Genomic DNA, 27310 nt, shown 5'->3' with positions numbered 1-27310 from the left:
CTGATTATAAACTAACAAAAAAGATAATTGAAGTAAAACCAGTGCAATCCAGCTAAGGCTGATACACAAACCCAAATCTAATCAGCAGTGAAGAACTCCCCTAATAACTCATCTGCTGACAGTGGCCAAAAAAGCCCTTAGCACTTAAGTCTCACCACCTTCATGGCTGTGTGTGTATTTGTGTGTGCGTGTTGGTCTGGCAGGTGCCCAGGATGTTGAGAGGAGCTGCAGTGTTTGCGGTCATGTAGACCAGAAAGGACATTTTTCATTGGCGCAATGATATCAACACCTACTGATTTAACAGTATTTAAAGTGCTCATATAAAAAAAGAAGCAGGGAGTCAGGTTTTTTAATGAGGAATATTAAACTAGTTCTTGTGAGTCATCAGCTCTTTGAAAAGCAGGAAGGAGATTAAAAGAGACATTAGATTTCTGATCCCCATCACCAGGTGGATACAGTTACAATGTTAATGTCCGTTTAAGAAATCCTCCCATGGGTGTTTAAAGCTGCTCTCGTCAATTTTGAACTTACATTCGTCAGGTCACCTGTAATACAACTCCAGATTAATGTTGTGATAATCTTGTTTTATGTCTCTTATATGTGAAAATAGGCAATTGTTGGCTAGCACGTTAGCCGTATCAACTTTATAAGGTGATTTTATGTCAGTGTTGTGTTTCCAACTTGCTGTGCTTCCCCCAAGTGGCCAAAAAAAATCTATTAATGTTAGTTTAATTTAAAAAAAACTGTTTCATAAAAGCTTTCTTTCTGCCAGCCTGCTTGCTTCTTGCTTTGCCATAATGAATATTCACATAGCTGCACATAGTATTTGTTGACTGAGGTGGTGACTGACTGAGTGGGATCTTTCCCAACAGAATGACTTCACAGAGAAAAACAGACTACAATTCAAAATGTCAAATTGTCACATTAAGGTCAGATAGACCAAAGGGAGGCCTGAGGACTCAGCGTCTCAGTCAGTAATATCTGTGCCTCTGAGGATGAATAATAGCACATGACTTCTTTTAGATTCCTTAGATTAATGGAGTGTGGTTTCTGTCCAAGGTTTAGACATCAGGATCAAGACATCCTCCTGGGGGGAAAATGACGTGGTGTGTTCCCACCGTACACCCTGAGCTCCTTCTCTACCAAATCTATATCACTACAGTAAGTGGGCCCTCTTCACCTCTAAACCCTTCAGCACTTCCTCTTTCCATTCAACATACCATCACTCTCAGTCTCTTGCCAGTACTCTCTTTTAAAGATATGAGATTGAAATCAAAGACGAGGTAATCAAAGACGAAAATAATTACTGAATGCTGAGGCTTAATTGTATGTTTTGAACCTGCTTTACCTTACACACCACTTTACTGCACTCTTACCTCGGGCTGTGAATGATGATATATATCGTGTGATGATAGAAAAATGTCTATCGTCTCATATTATACTCTATTGTTTATTCCGTTGTGTCGTAAATCACACTCTTTACAGCAATATTTTTCGTCATTTGGAGTCTGTCCATCTTTTGCACGAATTACATAAATAAATTGGTTTTTTACTCACGAAGCTTTTATTGCACTTACAGTAACATAGTGAAGTATTTGTCGTCAACTCTAGTGCTTCACCTGGTTCATTGTCTCTCCTCTGCTACGCTGTGTATGCAGCGTAACAGAGGCTGAGCCCCACCCTCGGTGAACCACAGAGAGCAGAGGAGAGTAGCATAACCATAAATGACGGCAAAACGCTGTAAAGACTATGTTTATTTATGTTATTTACCTAATTTATGTGCACTTGTTTCATCTCAGCGCAGTGTGAGAGTCTCTACTGCGTTTCGCTGTGATTCATGGTCGCGCTTGTTTCTCTCCTCTCCTCTGCAGTTTAGCGAGGGCGGGGCTGAGCTCTCTGTGTGTGTGCTGCACACACAGCGGAGCAGAGGAGAGACAGTGAACCAGGTGAAGCGCTGGAGTTGACGACAGCTACGCTCGTTACGTTACTGTAAGTGCAATAAAAGCTTGCGAGTAAAAAGCCAAGAAGAGAAATTTAATCCACGCAAAAGATGGACAGACTAATTCACAGAAAATGTGCTATATAGTGATATGTATTGTTAACGGGATATGAGATTTTTGGTCATATCCCACAGCCCTACTCTTACCTGATTACTTTCTCTTCCGTAAACCCTTCTCTCTTGCCCTGTTTACACAAGAGAGCCAAGTCCTTTCTCCTCAGTTAACCCTCTCCTTAAAGTCGTCCCGCTTGACTCACTTCTTTTCCCTCCTCTTACCTTTCATCCCGTCAATTACCAGGTAAAGCCAGCTAACTCCTTTATCCTAAATGAAACCCCCAGACTATAAGAAAATACCCTCACATTCCTTCATTCTGTTTTTGTTTACCATTCCCTCCCTGCTTAAATATTAAGTCTCTTCTTATCCCGTCAGTCTTTATTTACCCCACTATGAGCCTGTTTGTACCTCCTTAAGACCACATTAATCCATCTTCCCACCTTCAGTCTTAATTTACCTGCCTTTGGATCACCATCTACCCCTCATTCAGTCTATATTTACTCCTCTTTGAAAGTTTCATGTATTCTTCCTTTAGTTTATATTTACTGTGGATTCTATTTAGAAATACTCTCTTCAGCCTTTATTTATACTCTCTTTATTTAGCTGTTTTTTCCTCCTGTCTTTACAACTTTTGACAGTTAAGTCATCTCTCTTCAGTTCATTTAGTCCTAACAATACCTTGAAATTCAGTGGTAATGTATCACTTAACATTTATAGTCACATTATCTGTCTCTGTGAAGGCAGATATATTTGTAGCAATCTTGGTGAAAATGTCACAACTTTGACAAAAAGACTGTTGAAAATCAGGTCAGTTTAAGTTATATTTAGTCTTATTTCCCTTAGTTTTCCCCTAAACCAGATAAAATAAAGTGTTGTGTTGACAACCAACTCCCCTCTATACTCCCCATCAGTCCTCACCCTGCAGTAGAGCGATGTGGTGGAACACCCCTCGCTGCTTTCCTCCGTGCTGCTGGTTCCCACAGCGGGGCTGAGCATAACATTGGCCAACTGCGGGCGGAGGAGGGCTACGTGCATCGCCGTGTCACCGTCTTCATCCTCCATGTTAACGTCGGCGCCCTCGGCCACCAGCAGCTGCACCAGGTCAGTGTGGCCCTGCGTCACCGCCAGCTGCAGCGGCGTCTGGTTGCGGTTGTTGCGGATGTTGATGTCACAGCGTCCCTGGGGAAGAGGAGTAAAACAACTGATCAATTTCCTCTAGAACATAATAACGGGAAATCAAATGTTTCATTAAATTAAATGTGTACTGCTTGTTTGTTCCATATTCAGCAAAGAATGGGAAAGCGGCAAGAAAGAAAAAACATGAAAACAGGATTTGCTCTTGTCTTCAGCTCACCTCCTTGATGAGGATCTCGGCGACATCACGGTGGTTGTTGAGGGAGGCCAGATGCAGCGCGGAGAAGCCGTCGTCCTTCTTAACGTCCACCAGCTGCCGCGCTCGGCCCAGGATCTTCTCTGTGGCCCTGTCGCCAGGACAAACAACACGAGACTCAATTAACGCTGGGACAGTGCATCTACAGCAACGCCACTGCAGACAGTCTAACATGATGGAAGCCTACACCTCTCACAATATGGAGCGAATACTATCCTGTATCTCACTGTACTTGACATGAGCTTGGACAGAGACCCAGCTGCTGCAGAGTTGTTAACAAGCCGATCAAACAAGAGAACACTGAGGCACAATACGGCAGGCCAAGACTCCAACAGACAGCCAGTTCACACTAAATACAGCCAACTGACCTCCTGATGTCCAACTAACCCACATGAAAAAGACTGACCCCTACATCCAAGGTGTTACACATGTACACATTAAATGCTCAAATCTTTCAAGTTCCAAAATTTGAATCATCCCCAGAGTATGATATCATGCATATGAGTGTTAACACAAGGGAAAGGCTGCAGAACTGTATATTATGAGGCCACATTCAGTGAAGAAAGACTATTAGAACTTTTTTTTTGTGATTCACGCAGCGGGCTGATGCTGCAGTGTGAGAGGCTGAGCAGCACTGTAGAGTTGTCCTCTGCTCTGTGGCTGAGCCTGCTTTATGACGTGTGAAATTGAAGCGGACAGCCTTACCGAGCACCCAGAAAGCTGGCATGCCACCATGTGACATGACCAAAGCTTTCTATGGATGTTAGGTTAATGTTAATGTTAGCTCTGCTGGATTTCACTGTTTGGAAATACTGGTGTTGCTCATGTTGATAAAGGATTCTGCTGTCAGTTTTCAGCAAAATGTATCGAAATGAAGCCAAAAGATGGACAACGCACAACGCATGCTTATTATTTCCAGCCTCTTAACATTAACTTCCATCACTGGACAGGTAATTATTCCATATTGATCCTTTACGGGGCAACTGGTTTGACCACCAAGACATTATTTTGCATTGTTAATGCAGCTTTAATTAAGGTAACTAACAAATTATACGGTTTGCAGTCTCATTAGCAGCAGATTGCTGATACATTTTAAAGGCATTACTGAGAGCATAAGGTGCTTTGTTACATGTATAGTCACATACGGTCGGGATCTCCTCTGGCTTGTATTATTAAGGATGAAGGCTGTTGGGGAGACATTGTGCTGGAGGTCATTGGTACCTGCAATGCAGCTCTGCGTGTGGGTGTGTGGTGATTGATAGGCGGAGATGCTGTGCTTGCTTCAGATTCTTTATAATCATGACTGACTGAATCTCCAGAGAAGATTCATTTGACTAAAGAGCTCAACCTCACAGATTGAATAACAGTCATGTCAGTTGTGTCACCTTTTTACCCACTATGCCTCACTTCTCTGCATTATTTCCATAATCGTTACTCTTGTGTGTTCATGAATATTCAGTTTTGTGCTGACATGCTCTCACATTCAACAGCTAGAGGGCATCTCGGGCACCCTGGTAATGACTTTTCTAGAGACTGGAGTCATCATTTAGTTATTTTTGTGAGTTTGCGTCATGCGTCTTTGTAACTTGTGCCTTGATCAAAGCTTGGTAAAGGAAATGTACTGAAACAGGGAGTAAATGTGACTCAGGAAGGGAAAAAAACAATGATGATTCCATGGATAATTCGCTATGAGATGCTGTGAAGTTGATCTGCTGTGTGTCCGACATTTTACACTGTACTGTCAAAGGCACAATATAACCTCAGAAAGACAAGAGTAAGTAAGAAGTGGAAGTTATAGAAAACAGAAGAAAACAATGTGCTGGGGAACAAAAGGGATCTGGTGAAAGTGAGGAGACAACAAAGAAGCTACGAGCAGTTGAGATTACAGGAAAGAGGGAGAAAGACGGCCAAGTTTTCTTTCTTTTCAAGTAAATACAGTAAACAGACAAACCATCATGAACATCCATTTGCCTCTTATATCAGGCAGAAAACTCCAGAAGAAATCTGGCCGCTTGCCTCGTTTCTTTTTCTTTCCCAGGACTGTTTGTGTACTTGGCCTCTAGCCCTCTTTTTCCATTTCCTCACAATAAATAAATACTCTAATAAACAAAACATTCTCCTCTTTCTGTCTCAAAAAACCAAAAAAGGGCCACATCTGCTCACGGGAACTCCAAACAGTGTTGCATGAAACTAAAAATCAATTTATGGACGGTCTTAACTTTCAAAGCTGAGGACAGTAAAAATCCCAGGCAAAGGTACATGTCATACTTTGGTCGTTGTACATAAAAAAGGTGGATAAACTATTAATGACGTAATATAATAATAATATAATAATGAAAATCCATGACTATATACTTGTACGTTATTAAAAAAAAAACTCTTTAGAATACTATTAACCTTTAATTTACACCACAAAGATTTAAGTCGTCTTCAATCTGATGCCTGAGTGCATTAAACTATATGATAATCTGTATTTAAGACAGAACAAAGTAAGAAAAAACTGGTATCAATGTAGTGTCTGCCTGCTGATGATATATGAATGAACCGGTGAACCAAGCTGATCCTGAACACTGTAAATCCTGTGTCTCTACTTTTGGTGCAGCGGCTGATGTCAGGCTAAATGAATGCTGGGGAGTGCAGCAGAAACTCCCAGCACTGCACATATGACACTTGCCAGAACAGATCGGACATTTATTTAATGACTGTCTACTGCGGCCTCCACGCCCGTTCTTTTTCCTCTCTGACTTGCAGTTATTGCTTGCAGACAGTCTTTTTTTTTCTCTTCTCAGTTGACATTTATCAATATATTGCACTTATGTCGAGAGCAGCCCTGGGTTTATATGTTTTTTTATAGGACAATTCTCTGGGTTTTTACAAAAGCTGAGCTCCTACAGCCTCGAGGAAGGGGCTGGTTGTTGACTGGTTTAGTACTTGACAGACTGGCACAAGCAGAGTCTGCAGGCAAATAACCAACCACGCAATGTACTCACAGCCTGACATTTTTAACTGATGACAATAACAGGGCTCCCACTCTTTGGAATATAAGTTTCCAGGATATTATCCATCAAATTACATCAGGCAAACTTTAAAAGTCTCTGATTGAAACCTTGAATGAAGTGGCATCGCTTTAGGGAGGACATTTATGGGGATGCTGGTGTTTTTCATTCTTGCTTCCTTTTCTTCATGGCACCTCTTAAAAAAGAACCAGGGACAATTTTCCATCGCCTGGTTTTGTTATAATTTGGGAAGGAAAGTTCAAATGAGGTCGTAAAAGCCCTGAAGCATGGAAGCAGGAACCTCACCATGGTCAGACAGACTTTGTGTACTGTGAAAAATATCAGCACTTAGAAGTCACTCAGTCCAGTAAGAAGACTTAATATCTTTTTCATTTTTCAAACAGGTGGAAAAATGATATTTCCTTTACCTTAGAAAAATGATCTGCCTCTACATTGACATGTTACAAGACCTTGACTGCGTTGGAAACAACACAGTTGAGATTTTTACTTAAGAAAGATACGTTTTACGTGGAAATAATGCAAATAAATCACCTGTTGTGGTGGTTTTTGGAGCATGGAACTGCAATAAATCAATTGTACTGCTGAAAGCATCAAGGAAACTAATATAACAGATTAAATCAATTCTAGTCAGCTGCAGCGATGCATGCAATATATCTGTGATGATCTGATGGTGAAGTGTACATAGTCTTAGAGTGTCATATCTTTCATATCTCTCTTTCTCTTTTACCACAGTGGTACATTTCCAGGCTATTCAGGGTGTGTGGGAGCTGATGTGATGCAACATGCACAGAGGAGGACACGGGCACAGCAAAAAGGAGACAGACATAACAGTTGTGTTTGAGGGAAGAAACCTTATCATTGTGAGAACATTCAGCTACCTACTGTGTTTTTCCCTGTCTGGTCGGTGCCCCGTCAAGGCTCAGTTTGCGATTAAGCACTTCCAGTGTCAACCAGCCTAAACCCAATGCAGTCACAAGACAATGGAGCCTTTGTGACAGGTGTCAGGAAGGCAGCCTTGATGTTTGGCCTCAAGCACCTCGGTGTAAATTAAAATGGCTGAACAGATCTTTCACCAGCTCTCCAATAGTGTCACTGTGGGAGACTCGGTTTTAGCAAGGATTACAATGCATACAGCCATTTTTGGGGGAATTAAGGCATGATAGTTGATATTTTCATAAAAATAAATGTGTTTTCATTCGTCTTTCTAAATAAGCACTGAGGCACAGCAGTGACATGACCTCTAGCCGAGTCATGAGAGCTTCAAGGGTTGCTGTTAAAAACTGCTGTGCTGAATACTGTAGGTCTTTCCTGGGAAAAACGACTGGCTCCCTGTTTAGAGTTTGTTTGGATTTTTTTGAAGTTTTCCTCACTTCTGAATCCCAAATCCTCAAGCTCTGCTTTGCTACATTAAATATAGTTTGTGGAAAAATTTGAACGACAGGTCAACATGTATGGAAACTAGATGGTTGAATAGCAGCCTGCTGACAGCAGCTAAAGCTGCGTGGGAGATTAGCTCTCTGTCTGTAAAGAATAATGTTGAGAGTTGACCTTTGAGTCCCCATTTGAACACACAGGAGAGATTCCCACACACACACACACACCCATAACCTTCATTTCCAAAGCTCACATCAGACACCTGCATTTAAACTACTAAGACACTGAACAACTGAGCAGATTGAAGGGAATGGACATGACACTCTGACAATGACTTTCACACATCTTAGAGGAATTCTTGACAACAAGCTAGATTTAGAGAATGCACACCTGGATACTACGGCTATCACCTACGTCTGTCCAGACTGAGTGGCTGACAAGATCACTCTATATTGTCCAGATTTATATAAAAAAACAAATAATAGAGATGATCCTGACTGGACTGAGAGAAAGAGAGTTAACTCCTCAAGTCAAGTTATTGATTATTGAACAGCACTCCAGACTTTTGGTGATTTGTTCCTACTGTTAACTTTATCACCACATTTACCATTATTGTCATTATGTGTCATGTTGAGTCACATGTGGAATGTTTCTTAAACTCAATTTCTACCAAGTGACAAGCACCAATGCTGAATGTTGAAGCCTTTTCAAACATACAATAAGATGCAGTTCCTCTAAAGCCACTGGGATGTTAACTCCAAGAAAACCTCAACTGTATCAAAGTTCCTGAGAAAACACCCACACAACTTCTCTAAAAAAATACATAGTTAAGACATTTTTTTCCCCACTATGTTTTGTGGTCAATTCCTAATTTAACTTCCTACTTACTATGTGCATCTGGCTCATCGTTCAAGCTATGATCTTTACTCACAGTTTGTTTCCTTTGAGGGCAGCGTGGTGCAGCAGGTTGAATCCTCGGTGGTTCTGCTGGGTGAAGTCGATGTTGGGCACCACGACCAGGATCTCAATAATATTGCGGAAATCTTTAGAAATGGCGTCATGGAGCGGTGTGTCCCCATATGAGTCCTGATTGGGGGGAGAGAAAAATGGACACGCAGCACAGTGAGTGAGGCTGTTGCACATATCAGAAGCTAAAGTGGTTCTGCAGGTTTTTGGGTCTTTTCTTGAGGCGTGTTGAGACATGACACAGCAAAATACTATTAGCAGATTAGATTTGTAATGATGGAAATCATATCAATTACAGTTGCTTAGTAGAGAGAAACTGAACTTTGTTTTCAAAACAGCATTATTAACCACTAGATATCTATAGTACTATATCATATGATTATTACAATGATAGTTGAATATCTATAATACATCTATAACAGGGGAGGCTGGTCCATAGAGGCAGAGGAGGTTGCTCCTCCTCTATTTTTTAGAGCCAACAGGAAGCTCAAGATACAAAAAAGAGTTATTGGTTGAAATACACCATTACCAAATCTCAGTACCATTTATAAAACTAGTGCAGTGCCCGTTCAAAAAGTGCCTGTTCGGAACGGGCCAGGTGCTTATTATGCTCACGGGTCAGAGCCCAGAAGCCCCGCCCCCTTGTGATGTGACAGTGTTTATATCAAACAGCCCCCCGCTGTACTCAGACATGGAGCTGAGCAGCTCGCTGTTCGCTTGTTTATTCGAAGTTTGTTCATATTAAACGTGTCGCATGTCCAAATTGCACCAAAAGAGCATCTGCCTCCACAGTAAATCATCTGTTGAGTGTTTGATGGTTGTTTATTTGTGCTTTAGAACTTAACCGCCGTGAAACAATCAGAAAATAACATTAATATTTCTGTCATTCACAGACTTTCTCTCTCTCTGACAAAGCTTTCCAGCCTGCTACTGTATAGACTATATACGGTCTATGGTAGATACAGTAGCAGTCAAAAGTTTGGACACACCTTCTCATTCATTTGATTGACAAACTGTGCCCAAACTTTTGACTGGTTCTGTACATACACATACACATAGACACCCCTATGTAAAATCAGTAAAATCAGCCTTTATTTACTTTCTTATTCTTTTGATTGTTTTTTAAAGACACAAACAAATCACATGTGCACTTTCCACATGCAAACAAAAACAAACTCTGGGCTGCTATTCCATGTTTTTAGTTGAGCAGCCTCGCTGCTCAAGCAGAAAAAAATGCTGTTAGTGAATTCCAGGCCTGGTTGCAGGCATGTTAGACAGTCTGGAAAATGCCCTAAAAGAGACACTAAATTGCCTTAATGAGGGCTGAAATGATGCAGGGTCACAGTCAAATAACATAAATGTTTGAATTTGTGTGTGTTTATGACAGCTTGAAAGGGCAATGTGTGAGATGCACATGACATATGTAGAGCAAATGACTGACTCTGCCAGAGAAGGTCACTTATTGGCTACCCAGACTCTCACTCACAGCTTGAACCCCAGTCATTGGATGTATGCTTAGTCATTGAGCTCCTTCTGTGATCACTCCCGACAAGTAAGTGAGCCAGAGAGGGGCAGGATGAGGGTTTTGTAGAAGAAATTACTTGATTCAAATTGATGACTTGATCCCTGACACATGGATTATGTTGCACTAGTAGTTTTACAGAGTTTTTATAGATGTTTTGATATTGGTTTGCTGTCATAATGAGCATGTGTTCAATAATAGTATATTGGTGGTTTTACAGTGTATAAAATTAACTTACACTGCTCAGGCACTTTCAGTATAGTTTTAATTAAAGTAAAACACATGTATCTATTACTTAATCTTAGGTACAGGCCAAACCATCTATGCGTTATTGCCTAAAAGAACATCTCTTATCACACATGATGCAAATGGCTAAAAAAGTGAAAATGGACATTAGAAAACGAACCAAAGTCTTAGATCAGGGTTTGTAAGGTGAGACATTTTAATCAAAGGGTAGTTTGCAATAGTAAGTACGGCAGGTCTTCTCACCTGGAGATTGACATCAGCTGAGTGTTCTGTCAGAACTCGCACCACGTCAGTGAAGCCCTTGTTGACGGCGATGTGGAGCGCCGTGCACATGGAGTTGTTCAGAAGGTTTACATTTGCCCCCTTGCTCAATAGCAGCCGAGCGATCTCTGCCTGATTACTACACCGAAACAAACAAACAAAGACACACACACACAGATTAATCCTTTCGTTCATTTCTGTTGAATGACTTAACCTGTCCAAAGAGTGTTTTGAATTAAGCTAATTCAAACCACGTCCTCACCCGAAGGCAGTGTAGTGCAACGCTGTGTCTCCATCTTCATCCTTGACCTCGATGGAGCTGTTGGCCTGTAGCAGGGCCTTCACCACCTCCATGTGACCTTGATGTGCAGCGACCTGCAGTGCAGTCTTGCCCTGGTTCTTGATATCCACCTGCCAGGAACACAAACATGGTTGAATATTCATTAGAGGAGGAGATGGCCTGGACACTAACACAGCTGAACTTAGACTGGCTGGAAGTAATCTGAGCCTGAACAGCAGCCACGTTCGTCACACACATGATACATAATCCTAATAAGTAGTGTAGTCATCACCATGGATAAGCAGAAATGTAATCAACAACACTACAAATATGTACTTATTTATTTTATTTTAATTTAATTGTACAACATGTTGTTACTTTTCTCACTAACTAAAAAAAAAAAATCTCAGGGAATATTAGACACAACAGAATGGATTAAGTAAAAACAGGTTAGTTATTTTATCTATAAAGTTTCTCCATCATATATGGTGAAAATGTACAATATTATAACACTACAAAATACCATGCACTGTGACAAAAGATTTATTTATATTGCCCACACCTGCCACTGTACCGCCTAAGTTCAAATCCAAATGATAAAAGCCATGATGTTAAACATGATGACAAAAACCATTTATGACAGATATATGATTTGTTTTTTATAGAGTCTACAGTATCACACATTTTAAGGGTTCAAACTCCAAACCATCAAGAATTTTATGACTAATACTCAGAGATATGATGAATTATCGGTGTATTTTATACAACTGGTAACGCCTGATTACTTATTAACCTATAATGTCGCTGGCCTTCTCATGTTTTTATGTCCTATAAAAGCATTCTTGCTTTTGCTACAAGACTAATTTGGATTACAGATGAGTACAAATGTGAGTTTATGTGTGCGGGTGATCTGATTTTTTTCAGGATCCAGCTGGAACATAGAGTACATCATTGTGGCAAATATCTTTTTTTTTTTTTTTGATGTCTCAATATCCTCACGGTTGACTGCTGAAATCTGAATTGAACTGAATGAGACGGACAACAGCCAACGAACGTCGGTACAAGAAAAGGAAAAAAGTAGAGGATGTGGTGCATGAGCTCTGCTTCTCCCAGCATTCTTTGGTTCCAGGCCTCTGCTATAAAACCAAGACACAGAGACTCCAGGACTGTTTCCCTCCAAAATCTACCAAACTCTACTTCAAGGCTCAGAAAACCTACTTGTGATGTGAACAGAATGATTTTGTGCATGTTCGTTTGGCCTTTGAATAATATCTTTGACGTTTAATGACAGTATAACATCTGTTTCATTTGTGCTAGACGTGCCATGTTTGGTGACATTCAATGACATAAAAGCTGACTTTTCTAAATTGGATATTGGACTGGTGTGCAGTGTGAAAATTTTAATAGTCCATTATCTGAGTCTTTAGCTTCATCAGACAGGTCGGAAAATGTCTGTATAAAGCGTCGCTTGCCTTATCTGGCTCACTCAGTCACTCTGGGCTTCAAATTCCCCACCCCCCCCCAGTCCTGGTGTCCTGGTGAAAAGAGCTCTTGGAACAGGCAGTGGACTGCAGCAAAGAGAGGGATTGCTGCACTAACCTTGTCAGGATACTTCTGCACCAACTCCCGCACTTTGTTGGCACTGCCGTGTGCTGCCTCGATGACCAGCCGGCTGGGATTGTCCTGCTCTGTGGACTGAGACAGCAGCTTCTCCAATACAGAGATGACAGTACCTGAACAGAGACATAGGTAGATGGAGAAGAGGGGCGGGGGAAACGGAAAAGAACAAGGTTGAGAAAAGGGGACAGACAAGAGGGACAAAAGGATTAATTTAGCTTAAAAAGTCTAATGTTAACAACATGCTTAGAAATGGTGCCACAGAGCCTTCCAGAGACCCAAAATAGCACCACAAAGACACAGCTTTTATCTGGTTTGTTCAGCTGAGCTCATTGAAAAACCACAGGAATGAGTCAAAATGTCCCTCCATGCAGTGCAATCTGACCACACACACGCTCACAAACACACAGACACAACACTCTGTTGTCAACCTCCCATCCGCTGAGGTGAACACATGCACAGAATAGATTTAGTCATGATTAAGAGACTGCTGAGAACTTCTGACATGATGACAAATGTCTGTTGTGCTGCCAAAGCCTCTCGCTGTCAACATGCAGGATCATGACATCCTGCAGAGAAGAACATTTTTAAAAAAACGGACACTCAGACCACACACAGCTGAAAAGAGACATAAAGAAAGTGGCCTTGAATGTGGCCTTGAATGCGCATGCACGGCAGAGACAGAGCTGGAATGAGAACAGGGGGAGAATGAACGAACGAACGCGGAAGGTAAAGCTGGAGCTGGAGTGTTAGAGATGAGCCCCCTTGTCCCGGCAGAGGCCTTACTTCCAGATTCGTTGGGGTTCTCAGCTGTCATAAGGTTGGCGTCCACCTCCACGGGCTGGGCCGAGAGGCACGCTGGGTTGAACGTCCATGTCTGGCCTCCAAACGCCACTCGTAGGTCACCGTCTGCATATACTTTCAGCACCTTCCCGACTTGACCAAGCACCTGAGGAAAAAAAAACAGGGAGTGAGGTGGATGTGTGTCTGAGAAAGAGCCTTTGAAAACAAGGGAGACGGCTGACTGGGCTGAATAAATAAATGAATAGTGGAAAAACGGGTACTAATTATGGTTTTACATGACTAATGTCTGTCCCTCTTTCATTAGGTAAATAAGCAGGCTCCATTCAAGGAAACGGCTCTAAACTTGATTACTTCCTGATGTACACCCAAGTTTGGTGAATCACGTCACTCTTAATTGAGAGGGATGTCTGCCAAATAAAGACTTTAACAAGTGACACAGTTAACATTATGCAGACAGACAGAGTCAGGACAAAGTCATTGTTTTGCAAGTCACAGTCTTGGTTGTAAAATCCAGAGTCAAGTCCCACACCAAGACCAACAAGTCCTAAATGAAGCCTAGGTGTTAAAACTATAATGCGTCCTTAACTAAATTCATTCCCATATAAAATTTTTAAACAGAGTATCATTTTGTTTTTTTAATTATTACTCTGAAATACATTTTATAACATTTAAAAGCAAAATGATCAGGTGTCTTGGTATGTTATTCCTGAGCTGATTGTTTTGCATGTTGTATGTTTTTTTTTTGGACCACAGCAAGGTCTTTACATATGAATGAGATAATCTGAGGTATAATCTGTTGTAGCTGCTAGTGACCACTGCCAAACGTACCTTTACGTGCTACTCGGCACAGTGTGATTGGCTTCTATCAGACTATTGGAAGTAAACAAATTGCCAGGAAAACAATGTTAATTTGCAACACGCTTTCTTTTTATAAAATATGTTTTTATTTTATCGGTTTCGAGAGGACAAAGTCAAATAACTTAAGTATCTTTTTATTTTGTCAAGTCAAAAGTCAAGTTGAAAGACTTATTATCTCCAAGTCATTGCCTCCAGTCCATGTCTCTGTCAGAATATGAATTCAACCTTCATAACTAAATGCTAAAATACCATGAATCACTAATATTATCAGGCATACAGTATATCATCAGGCTAAATGAGCATACAGGAGCCATGCTGTCTGTCCACTCTCCATGGCCAGCCTGCAGTCTCTTGACACTCTCCATGTCCTCCAATACTCTTACAAGTTCGCCGACCCCAAACGTGTTCACCTGGGGGTAAGAGACACAAAAGATATTAACAGCAACTGAAAACATACTGATGGACCAACTAGACTACTGCTAAACTGAAGTTCTGAACTCTGTCAAATCTTCCGGCAGAAACATATCCATAACTCGGTACCTTGGTGAGGGCTCCAGGATGGAAAGTCCAGCGGATGTTGTTGCTGTACTGGACTCTGACATCTCCTCGGTCAGTGATTCTATGAACAGTCCCGATCCGGCAAATGTACTGCGAACACAAATAGGCTGTTTCACCCTGGGTCTCCCTCTGCATGGCTATGACCTTAATGTTCCCTTTAGCAGCTGTGATTTGAGGGTTGTATGCTCTGTTTCCTTTCACTCTGTTGCACATCAATGTCCATCTGAGCCACTTACATAAATATTCTGTACGCCAGCTTCAAGAGGCACGTGTGTTTTGACTGTGAGGCCATGTTTGTCCAAACCATAGAGAGCACATACTACACAGCCAGGACAAAGACTTCATAGTAACTTGTCGGAAAAAAACAAGGGAAGTACACGCTGTACTTCTTCATTATAGAACTCAACAGGGAGTTATGTAAAGCCTATTGTTAACATGTTTGGAATTGTGTGAAGATTGTGTTTGTCTTGCTGGCAGAAGAGAAGACTTTAATACCTCTGCCATTTTGGGGTTCCACCCTCCGTGGCCCTCCTGCATCTGTCGCAGAATGTCCACCTCCAAGAGACATTTGACCTTGTCGCCCTGCTGGAAGGAGTGGCCGTCAGCACTCTCCTGGCGCTGCAGCTCTGCGTGCTCTCCTGGACGGACAGACGTCAGCATCAACAAAAAGGCGCCGGCTTGCGAGGGTTTTTCAAAGTCAAAACCAGCAATACTTTGAGTTCAAAGTCAGTCTATATTTAGTAATGTCTAAGAATGTCATGCAAAAATACAACTGAACATTACAATAATAAAGGGCCGACAAGTTTTTGATGAAACTATTCCTACATCACACAAAAATGATTTATCAGTTGACCACCATATCAGTACATAGTGCCATAATAGACTAGAATCACATTTTTCATGTTGGCCAGTATCTGTTGAATATACTGCTTTACCCCTAATTGTGCAGTGTGACCTATTGAACTGAGAAATGGATGAGGAATACAAAACAGGAATCTGTCTTACCGAGCTTTGGTAGGTGGTCTTTGTAATAGAAGCCTCCTTGGCCATCAGACACGTATTTGAGGTCTACCTTGCCCTTGTGGCCCATTCGGTAGACATTGGTGGTGCCATTAGACCAGGTGACACTTGCCACGCTGCGACCAGACTCTGTGTCCCAGCCACGAATGTCCACTACCTTCCCAACCTTACCCTCCCCGCCTACACACACACACACATAAATGCACACAAACACACACACACAAATATACAGGAGACAACAGTGCATCAGTGTGTGTGAGAGAGGGAGGACGCAAAGACAAAGAGAAGGAAATCTGCGTATTAAAGAAAGAAAAGTCCTGACATAAAGAGAGTGGATTTTGGTGCGTTGTGATCAGGAGAAAAATATGTGAACGACACATGTGATCACAATACGTAAACATCTGGTGAGAATGGAAGGCAGCGATTGTACGACATGAGGCAAATGAGATGACAGACAGAAGTGTGAGAGAAAAGTTTTCCCTGTAGGGACATAAACTGCAGAGTGTCAAAGTCATTCACTTCCATTTTCTAGAGCCAGATCAGTGCTACGTGCTTCCTCCGTGGATCCAAAACCTGACAAAACACAAGTCCCCTTTCTTGATTCAAGTACAAAAGCTTCAAAGTGCAAGATTCACCGTTAAACAATGAACATTTCAAAGCTACATTGTTAAACCAGTGACCCGAAAGACTACATGGTGGGCTGGGGGTTTCTGAGCATGCTCAGAGCGTCCTGTATGCACTTACCGCATACACCATTTAAGCCTGATGAGTGACTTAACCAAACCCCAGGGTGTTGATTTCAAAGACACCAAAAGGACATTTTGACTCATTCGCTCTAGCCCAGAAAAGGGAGCGTTGCTATTCTCAGAGACAACGATGACCCCGGACCAGGAAACATAAAGATATATTAACATTCCATCTTTCCCTAAAGGGAACATTCAAGGGCTTTAATTTAGCCCGCTGATGTGGATGATTGTTTTCAATTGCTATTTAGACTATTTCAAACATCAACCAGTGGAGACTATTTGTATCTGAGAGAGAGGACATTTTTCAAAACAACAACAGTGTAGACTCGTGGTTTGTCACATAATAAACATATTAACATGGAAGCCATGAAAACACAAATCTCAACTCTCTACTTTCTCAACACTGGCAGCATAGATTATAATTTAAGCGAAGTTTACTCTTCTCAGTTTATGCCACTACACAGGGCTGGAAGGAGAAAAACAAAGAACAAATGTTAATGAACAAGGACTGTGAAAAGACACAGACACACATCTGTGGAACAGACTCAGATGAGTCACTGGCAATATAAATGCACGCAGACACATATTAACACAACATTTCATGGGTTAATGAAATGTGAGGTTAGAATGTTATTATGGGTTGCGGATGGTGAAACACTTTGAAGAGGTACAGCTCCATGGTCAAGAAGGTAGGGGGCCTGCTGAGTTGGCAGCGCCGGGTTAGTGGTAAGAGCAGTACCCCCACACACCACTCACCGTCTTGGTTTCCCCAGTCCCAGTCAGGTCCACGAACCACTTTAACCCCCTGGAAGATTCCTTTGAGGATGATCCGCGGGAGGTTCTGCCTCGGTGCCAAGCTCACTCTGTGATAAAAGCATGGAGACACAGCTGAGCAAACTGCTCTACTTAACGTTGTCTGAGACAACGTTAAGACTTGCTATCAAATCTTAAATACAATATTTTGTTGAAATATGTATATTACAACCCCAACAAAAATGTCTTGTCTTGATAATAAACTCAGTAAGTGGTATAAAAAGCCATATCAACAGAATCTGTGACTGGTACGACGTCATGTTTAAGGATGCAAATAAACACTTAATCAATTAACAATCAATTAATCATTAAGAGCATGTTAAATATAAATCATCAAGGAAAAACATCCTTGATGGAAAGTTTATTCACAGCAAAATCCAACAAAATTTGCTGGTCCTGCAACCTGACAACACATAATTCAAAGACTGATCCTGTGCAACTTACAGGCTTTCCTGGAGAGCATTAAGACTTAACATGTAGGACACTTAAAGCCTAACCTACTCTCGTATGAAAGAAAAAGGCTTTAGGCTACAAATGCCAACTGTATACTGAGTAGAAAATAACAATAAAATGGGCTGCCATGATCTCCTGACAACAGCACTAAAGGAAGCTTGAGTTTTCATGTATACAAGCTTACTTTTATTTACATTCAACTTTCTTCAAACAAACTACACAGCGTGTATCCTGACATGCTGAATAAATTAAGTAGGAACCCTCATAAAAACCTGAGAAACCTTTTATGGAATTTTTTGAAACTTGAATTGTTAACATCAGTCGTCTTCTTCGTTTCCTCTTTTATTAGCACATTGCTGCCTGTTTCATGTCACCCTGCGCATGTATACAGATGTGCGTCCTACTGCGTATGCCGGTAGAACACAACATTCAAACAATACAGGAAACTGCTCACATTGATCTACTGATCCTGGTTGGCCACAATAAGCCAGTCCATCCTCTAAAAATCATACACACTATTTAATAAAAACCAAAATCCTTGATGACATCTATTCTCATATTACATCTTTCATATTATACTGATGCTTCCAAGCTCCACCCTTTACAGAAGATTCATTTAGTTTGCTAAATGACGTCTATTCTGTGGTAGCTCTTCACAAAGTCAACATGAGATAAACAGGATAACCTACTTATCCAAAGTAAGACACCATCAACTCCGATCACACATCCAGACACTTAAATCAGACAGTCACATCCTCAAAAGCTGACATACCTTATAGTAAAGATTTGATCAGATCTTGGTGCAAAAGAGCTGCCTATTCCCATACTTTCTTGGCAAAATCAAACCTCAGCTTCCATTTCAACCAAACAGCTTTTTTTGAAAGAGTCAAAATCATATAAAATCCAGTGTGATCAAAAGAAAAAGAGCCCAGTGAGAGTTGTTGTCCTCAGGAAGCCGCATAGAGGCTTTTGCCATGTGTCTCTCCAACGTTGGGGTTTTGCCTAGCTTTCCATGAATGCTTGAAGTTAGGCTTGGTCCCTTCATCCCTTGTCACTGCCCAGATTTTCCAGGTTCCTGGGAGCCACAGCAGGAAACAGCAGTACATTTGGCTCTTCGAGCCAACTAACAGTAAATCTCTGTGTGGGACTGAGCTTGGACAGGTCTGTGCTGAGGACGGTGTGTATCTGAAAACAGAGCTTTGAGCCTAATCCCTGGACAGCAGAGCTATCAGAAAGCAGGCCACCTCAGGGCAAAACATAGAGTGTGTGCCTACGTGCATGGACAGTATATACATGTCTATACATGTCTATATGTATATACACACATTTTACTGCAGTATTTCAAAGCATTACATTGCTTACGTGGCTGTCTTTTCAGAGATTTTCAAGAAATTCGAGATATAAATGGTACAATTGTGATCAGGCTAACTAAAACAATGGTTGGTTACAGTAACATTTCCTGAGTTGGTAGTATTAAGGGTCACGGAGAGAATGTAGCAAGCTGTGCCAATTTCCTGATGGCACGAAGCAGATGTAGTTCAGGCTTGAAGGACAGACTGAAAGCTACTAAGAGAACTGTTTATGACAGGGAGCACTGGCTCAGTAAGAGAAAAGACTATTCCTGAAACTTGACCCAAAATTGTTAAAGCATAAAGAGTATAAAGAGTATGCAAACTGACAGATATCCCTATTTCATGACAAAGAAACAATGACCTCAGTGTGTGACACGTCATGTCTTAGTGTAGCTACTCTGAGAAGCACAACAGCTCTTTCAAGGGATCAAGATTTCTAATCCTGCCTGACCAAATGTCACCTCTGCTCCAGACAGGATCAAGACAAGAGACCTACAACTACAGACACGCTACCTGGGTCAACCAAGCCAAGGGTTGGCTTTACTCTTTCTTGAAATTAAAGCAGTGGAAAACATAGCAAAACCATTTGTTTACAGAGATCAAGTGAACCAACAAATTCACAAGAGAAGAAAAAAGCATAAGAGAAGTGACTTCATAGAAAAACAGTGAAGCTATGTATTCATGTAATGATAACAGTTGTGGGTGGCATGATGGCTCAGAGCTTTCACCTCAAAGCAAGATGGACCTAAGTTCAGATGTCAGTCCTGTTTGCGGTGTGCTTGTGGTAACTATACTACTGTAAAAATACAGATCCAAACAAGACCAAACTGAGTCTAACAAGGCAAATCTTTAAAAACAAATGGACCAAGTCAAAAGTCTGGAATGGGAAAGTGTGTCCACACTTCTGACCGGTGCTGTACATCAATACATTGGACCTCATGTAAGAACCACTTGTACGAATGATTTAAGAACTTTGGTGGCATTCATCAATTTTCTAATACTTAGAATTTTCTCTTAGGTACGTATGAAATTTACAAGTGGTCCAGACCTGTCACACGTGTCATGAATACAAATATAAAGTCCTCATTTGAATTACCTGTAGACTATAATATTCACTCCTCTGATATCTCGGCGACTGTCAAACTCCTAAATGTGTTGTTTTTGTCTACTGATTTCTGAAAGCAGAACTTGAAGCTGCGTGGTGTCATCATGCTGAAACAAGCAATTTGTGACAAATTCAGGCAATTAAGAGTTTGTTGAATCTGACTTGGAACATTCATACAAGCAAGCCTCACTGAAAAAGTGAGAGTTTTAGGATAAGAATACAAAAATGTTCCTGAATGAGGCCCATTGTCTTATCATGTCCAATAACTTTGCTTTAGTCCACGTTTCACCTACAAAATCCCCAAAACCCTTTTCAAATACATTCAAGAAAAGAGTAGTTTTGCGATAGGAGTGAAAATGTGATAGACAAGAGTGACAAAATCTCTAGAAGTTTAGCTCTAGATACATTTCAGACCAGAAATGATCAGAGATATTCCAATCAGCCAACTAGGAGCAAATATAAGTAGAACTGTCAGGCCATATTGGCAGGAAGACAAAGGACACACTGGAAACTCGGTGGGTCGGTAATGGGGTTGGGTTGGACGTGCCTTAAACATGACTGTGGGGTGGAGAATTGAGGAGGTCAAGGTGGAGCTGTGTAGCTTTATGTGCAAGGGAAGGATTAAGCATTGAGTTGTCTCGATAGCTTCCCTGGGACTGCATGTGTGTTGTTTGTGTGTTGAAGAGCCGATTAACCAACTGCATACCAACCACCTCCTCGTAAACATATGGTACACACATATGCTGCCCTGAGCACTGTCAGCATGCACACGCATGGCTCGATGTACTATGAAACATATGAGCCATAACCAAATGCAGGACACTGTGAGCCATTCAGAACGCTGAACACAGGGAGCAGCCATCGACAGTGTTTAGCCTTATAGAAAAATTACACTCCAACAATAATTTAATGAAACATCTTGATATCCTGATTCTCTTAATCTGTGTTGAGAAAACACAATAAAGTCAAATAATAAACCTGTGGACATACACAGTTTACTGTTATGTGAACAACACACGTTACTACACCTTGATTTGTTCTGTATCCAACACTTGTTATCTAATACATGTCCTCTAGGAAGTTGAAAATGTTAACATGCTAATCCGCACAGCTGAGAATGCTAGCATGCTAATCCAGTTAAATCTGTTGTAATTACAATGGAACACTCATGCCGAGAACATCCGGCTCAGGTGTCACAACATGTCTGCGATGGTATAACTCCAGTGTCAGCTCGTTTAGTAGCATTTTATAGTGTTGACAGTTTCCAATTGTCCCCTCAGGACACTGATAAACTTTCTGCCTACAGTACGTCTATAAGTTACAAATAGATCTACCCTACTTAAGTTGTCATTAAAACCCTCACACATGTTTGGTCCACATGAAAGCAGTCTCTCTAACTATGCTAAGCACAAACCCAGTTTCCTCACAGAAATCACTGCTGGCACAACAAGTCCCACTCATTATGAAACCAAGCTAAATTTGCCTTTCCAACTAAATATCAGTGTGTCCCATGACTGCCAGATTATAAATTAGTCTTTTGAAATGCTGTCAGTGAAATATGGGTCAGTGTGGTCTGGTAATAAAGAAGTGCTGTGTGTCTGGCACTACATACTGTACAGTACTCCTCTATTTCATTCATCTGATTCATCTGATGAGAAAAGAAGTGACTTTCATGTGATGTCCTCCCAGATGTACACTCTGTCCCAGTGCTGAGCGACAATCACAGCTCCATGTTCACTGAGACTGTGCTTAGATGTCTTTGATAAAAGGAAGAAGAGAGACGGCAAAGATTGAATGTCATGATGGGATAATTTCATGTTAGTATGATGAGCAGCAGCTTGTAATTTGAACAATAATTAAATGTATCAAAATCTCTCTGTTGGCCTGCACAATCTGCATTCACTGGTTCCTTCATCACTACCAGGCAAACTCAACACTGACTATGTGCTGACAGCTTATGCAACAGTACATCAATTATAAAATCACACAAACATTTGACCCAAAACACACAAACACACACACACACACACACACACACACACACACGAAGATCACAGGTACACAGGTATTTTCTACAGGTCAGAAACACAGCATGCAATGTTTTTTGGTTTTTTTTTTAATAAATAAAAGCTACTTGAAATAGCTAAACAAGAAATTACAGAAATTAAAGAATCATTACAAATTATTCTTTAATATTTGCAGTTAAGATTCATTTTCTTCCAAAACCTGCAGGTTAAATTTCAATCCAATTCAACACCACATTGTAAAAACTAATATGTAATAATTAAGCAAAACATGTTTTTTAAAAGCTGAAATTAATTTGCTGCATAATTTCACCTCTAGGAAGTGTATAATTACAAATAAGACATGGATTGGAGAAATGAAAGGAATGATTAGAATACTAAGTGAAGCAGGACAAGCAATGCTGTAGCCAGACACAAATCATAATGAAGTCTATCTAAATGAGTTCATAATACTGCTACCAGGAACAAAATATGAAACTTATTCAACGATGAACACCAAACCAGCATCTTGAACATTGTCTAAAAAGTCATAAATGCTCCATAGGGAAACGCAGACAAGTGATGTTTGAAGGTTTCATTCACATCATGGCTGGCTGACTTCAGCTGAGTCACAGTCTTTTATGCCACTTATGGACATCAATATACCATTCATGTTTCCAACTGTAAAAATAATCTCCCTGAGAGCCATAATGGAGAGAGAACCAGTGTGTTGTCAGTGACGTCAATCCATTCAGAAGTGATGCAAACTTCTTGAATGGAGCACCATTTTCTCAATATGATTCAGATTAGTGAAGCTAATTAAAGGGCTGCCAGCATACTGACAGGCAATATACATCCATTTAATGAATGTAGCACTGAATCTCAAGGTATCCTACAACAGTCTTTCAACCCTAATCTTGACATAAACTTGTTGTTTGTAGTTAATCCTGGCTTTGCTATTTTATTCCAGTTGGACTGAGCCTTTAAAATGTGTCAAGTGCTATAAATGATATAAAGGTTCTTCAAACCAAAAACAGTAGGGAGTCTCTTGATCTATTTTTAGTTTTCTAAGTTAAGCTCAGTTGCATTCAGACATTATGTATCATAGCTGTGCGGGATTAGAAACAACCTCTAAATAACAGATTAATACAGATGCTAATAGAGCTATTTGACATTTATATCAATAAAAGGCAAAAAGTTACAAATTTCCACGGTGTCAACAATATTCATCTTTCAATTTATTGCTTAAATTTATAACTTAAATTGAGGTATCATAAAAGAGAAAATGTATCATATACTGTAAATTATTACAGTATCATTAACCTTATTAACATGTCAACACAATGAAAAATGACCCAGTATAAGCGAGTATTTGAGCAGCGTCAACAGATGGAAGGCAGTGACCTGTTTTGACCTGGTTGGATGGTCACAGAAAGGTGTTTGTTTCACCTTAATGAAGGACACTGCTGAGCCAAACAACATTTGGGCCTCAATGACAAATCAATATCTCTGAAGAGAAACTGAAGCAGGAGACGAAATGAGATTCCATCTACCATCAGAATGCTAGATGATCGCTGGCAGAGGCCAGGTTTTACTTAATGCCCGAATCTGCAATTGGTGCACAGCTCCATTTCCAGCCCAACCATCAGAGTCCACACAGCCTGTAATCAAATGTCAGCCCAAGCTAAATCTGACATAACACTTCATAAAGACATTTCTCATATTAAGTGAGAATGTGCTCACAGAAAATGATAGCAAGACATAAAAATAACTAGAAATACCGCCTTGCGTTTTATGCCTACACCAACCAGTCAAGTTGCAGTTTACATCCATGTCTGTCCAGACTCATTTAATATTTGTAGTGAAGATTTTGAAGGAATTTAATAAAAGGTATTAAGTGTATTTTCCTCGTATGTGTTCACATGCTTGGCCAATAAAGCTGATTCTGATAGAACACAAAGTTGCAGCCATAGACCTACTATCTGTCATTCACACCAGCTATGATACCTGCATTTTAATTGGTGATTTTAACATACATGTTGATAATCTGGTAGATACCAGAAACAAAGAGTTTTTATAATTGTATGGATTTTAAACATCATGTGAACACATCGATTCACAAACATGGACACACCTTGGATTTAATTGTATCATATGGTTGTAACATCAATATGTCTTCTGTCGCTGATCTGGCTCTGTCTGACCACCACTGTGTGTTTTTTAACAGTTTTGATCATTCTCTGCCAAGTACCAAAGAACATATTGTCAAAAAAGGCTGCATTACCCCTGAAGTAGCCACAACTCTCAAATCATATATTGCAACCTACAAAAATAACGCCTTACCGTCATCCTGTGAGGACTGAGTTAATGATTTTAACCCTAAAATGAAAACAGTGCTTGACACAGTGCCTCCTATTAAAACCAACAAGAAATAACAACAAAAAAGGTTGTCCCATGGAAAAATAGTCAAACCTTGGAACTAAAAAGAGACGGCAGAATTACTGAGCGCAGAGGGCGAAAAACAAAATTAGTAGTACATCACACTATGCTCATCGAAAAACTTAAAAATTACAACAAGGCAATTCAAACATCATGGAAAGCATATTTCTGATAAGCAAAACAACAAAAAAAACCTGATAAACAAAAAACATTCTCAATCCCAGTCTGCTTTTAGAACAATAGATTCTCTGATAAATACCACAACTAACTATAGTATCGAGTATCCAGGTTCTAAATGTGAAGAGTTTGCTGGTTACTACAGGGAGAAAATACTCAACATTAGATCTGGTATCTGCCAGCAGAACAAGCACACTGCACTTTCACCTATTTCCTCTGTATAGAGTTATGACAAATGGAAAGTTTTCACCTCAAGAAAATAGTAACAGAACTGAAGCCCTCCACGTGCTCCCTTGACCCAATTCTTCCTAAAAAACTATTTTTAAATCTGTATCTGGTGACATCCTTGCAATAGTAAATCACTCCCTACAGCTTGGTGTCTTCCCCACTCATTTTCAAACTACTTTAGTGAAACCTCTTTTAAAGAAAGGGAACTTGGATATTTTACCACCCAGCAATTTTAGACAGATTTCAAATCTCCCATTTTTAAGCAAAATTTTAGAGAAACTAGTTTTTAGTCAGCATGTATCTTTTTAAACTCAAAAACTAAAATTAGAAATGTTTCAATCAGGTTTTAGGAGACATTGCAGCACAGAGACAGCCCTGCTAAAACTAGTGAACCACATCAGATCAAATCTTGACAGAAACGAGCCTTCAGTTCTGGTGCTGCCTGTGATGCTGTGGACCACCAGATTCTTTTAAATAGTTTAAGTGAGCATGTTGGCCTGTCTGGATCTGTTTTTAACTGGTTTACCTCATATCTTTGCGGAGGAAAATGTTTGTATCTCTCAATGACCACTTCTCCAAACACTATGAGGTTATCTGTTATCTGTGTTACTTTTTAATTTGTACATGCTGCCCGGGGCAGTGTCATCAGGAGGCACAGCATCTCTTTCCACAGCTATGCTGATGACACTCAGCTCTATGCGGCTGCATCTCCTGGTGACAATGAGCTGATTGACTCACTTTTTAACTGTATTTTAAATATTTAGGTTTGGATGTCACAGAATTTACAGCTCAAACAGGATAAAAAAGAAGTACTGATCATCGGTTCAAAGGCTCAGAGAGAGAAACCGACCTCCAAACTATACACACTCAACCCAAGGACTCAACCCAAGCCAAGAGGCAAGAGATCTAGGGGTGATTTTTGATTCTGATTGTAATTTCAAGGCTCATGTGCGGGGTGTCACAAAATAGCATTTTATCATTTGAAGAACATCTCCAAAGTGAGGCCATTTCTCTCACTGAGCAACACAAAGAGACTGATACAAGCTTTTATAGCGGCTGGACTATTGTAACGGACTATTGTGTTGCACCATACTGGTTTTCAAAAATGCTTTTTGTTTATGTACTAGGAAGTCCCCTTAGATCCTCTGGTTCTTCTCTTTTAGCTGTTCCACAAAGCAGAACAAAAACCTGCGGTGATGCTGCTTTCAGCCGTTACACTTCGAGCCACTGAAACATCCGTCAGAGGATCTGAGAGGAGCTGAAAATATAAATATTATATAAAACTATATATATAATACATAAACTAAAAATCATCTATTTAGTCTGGCTTTTATGTAGTGTTTTATAATTTTATGGTTTTATTATTAATACTTATTTATTATCATCATTATTTATTTTATTCCATTTTGTTTCATTGATATTTTACTGTTTTACTATAATCTATTTATGTTGTGACCTTGACCTTTGACCTTTAACCGCCAAAATCTAATCAGTTCATCCTTGAATCCAAGTGGATGCTTGTGCCAAAGTTGAAGAAATTCATTGAAGGCGTTCCTGACATGTGAGGTTTATTCATTCAAGTCAAGACCTGATGATGATTTGTAGCAAGGGGTGTTAGGTGTTATTTGTCACTTTGCTGCATTGATAATAAATTACGTCAATTCAATGACATGCTAAATTCATTAGTTGCATAAATAATAATAATAATAATAATAATAATGATCACTTGTGAATTTAATTAGAACTTGAATAAAATTGAAGTTAAAGAATATCAAGTCACGATTCACACTCCTGTCTGCAGCATTCATTGGACAACAGGCACAGGAAAATAAATGGGACTGTGTTGGACGTAGACCTTGCTAAACTATAGAGGAAATCTGGGTCATTCATATCACCTCGTTAAAATCAGCGCAGGCCATCCAGCTGACATTCAGACAGTGCCTGAAGCAGTTTGGAGCTTTACTGTGAACTGATGCAGAAGAGTGGATTCTGACAGGAGAACTCACTCCAGTAAATCTGGATACATA

The 27310-nt window shown here is 40.3% G+C and overlaps 1 protein-coding gene across 1 annotated transcript in view; it reads right to left on the bottom strand.

The window, feature by feature from the left end:
• Window positions 1–27310, bottom strand: part of mib2 (MIB E3 ubiquitin protein ligase 2) — a 50258-nt gene that overhangs the window by 2298 nt on the left and 20650 nt on the right. The window contains exons 5-16 of the mRNA XM_042408898.1: window positions 17470–17576; window positions 15953–16147; window positions 15443–15585; window positions 14930–15037; window positions 14695–14799; window positions 13514–13676; window positions 12710–12843; window positions 11093–11241; window positions 10813–10969; window positions 8767–8921; window positions 3409–3535; window positions 2973–3233 (exon numbers count right to left, since the gene is read on the bottom strand). Of these exons, the coding sequence (XP_042264832.1) occupies window positions 2973–3233; window positions 3409–3535; window positions 8767–8921; window positions 10813–10969; window positions 11093–11241; window positions 12710–12843; window positions 13514–13676; window positions 14695–14799; window positions 14930–15037; window positions 15443–15585; window positions 15953–16147; window positions 17470–17576 (1804 nt within the window). The remainder of the gene's footprint in view (window positions 1–2972; window positions 3234–3408; window positions 3536–8766; window positions 8922–10812; window positions 10970–11092; window positions 11242–12709; window positions 12844–13513; window positions 13677–14694; window positions 14800–14929; window positions 15038–15442; window positions 15586–15952; window positions 16148–17469; window positions 17577–27310) is intronic.

The sequence above is a fragment of the Thunnus maccoyii genome, chromosome 4 (assembly GCF_910596095.1).
Source record: "Thunnus maccoyii chromosome 4, fThuMac1.1, whole genome shotgun sequence".
Classification (NCBI taxonomy): Eukaryota; Metazoa; Chordata; class Actinopteri; order Scombriformes; family Scombridae; genus Thunnus; species Thunnus maccoyii.
Note: the sequence above shows the minus strand (reverse complement) of the source record. Positions and strands in the feature narration are given on the sequence as shown.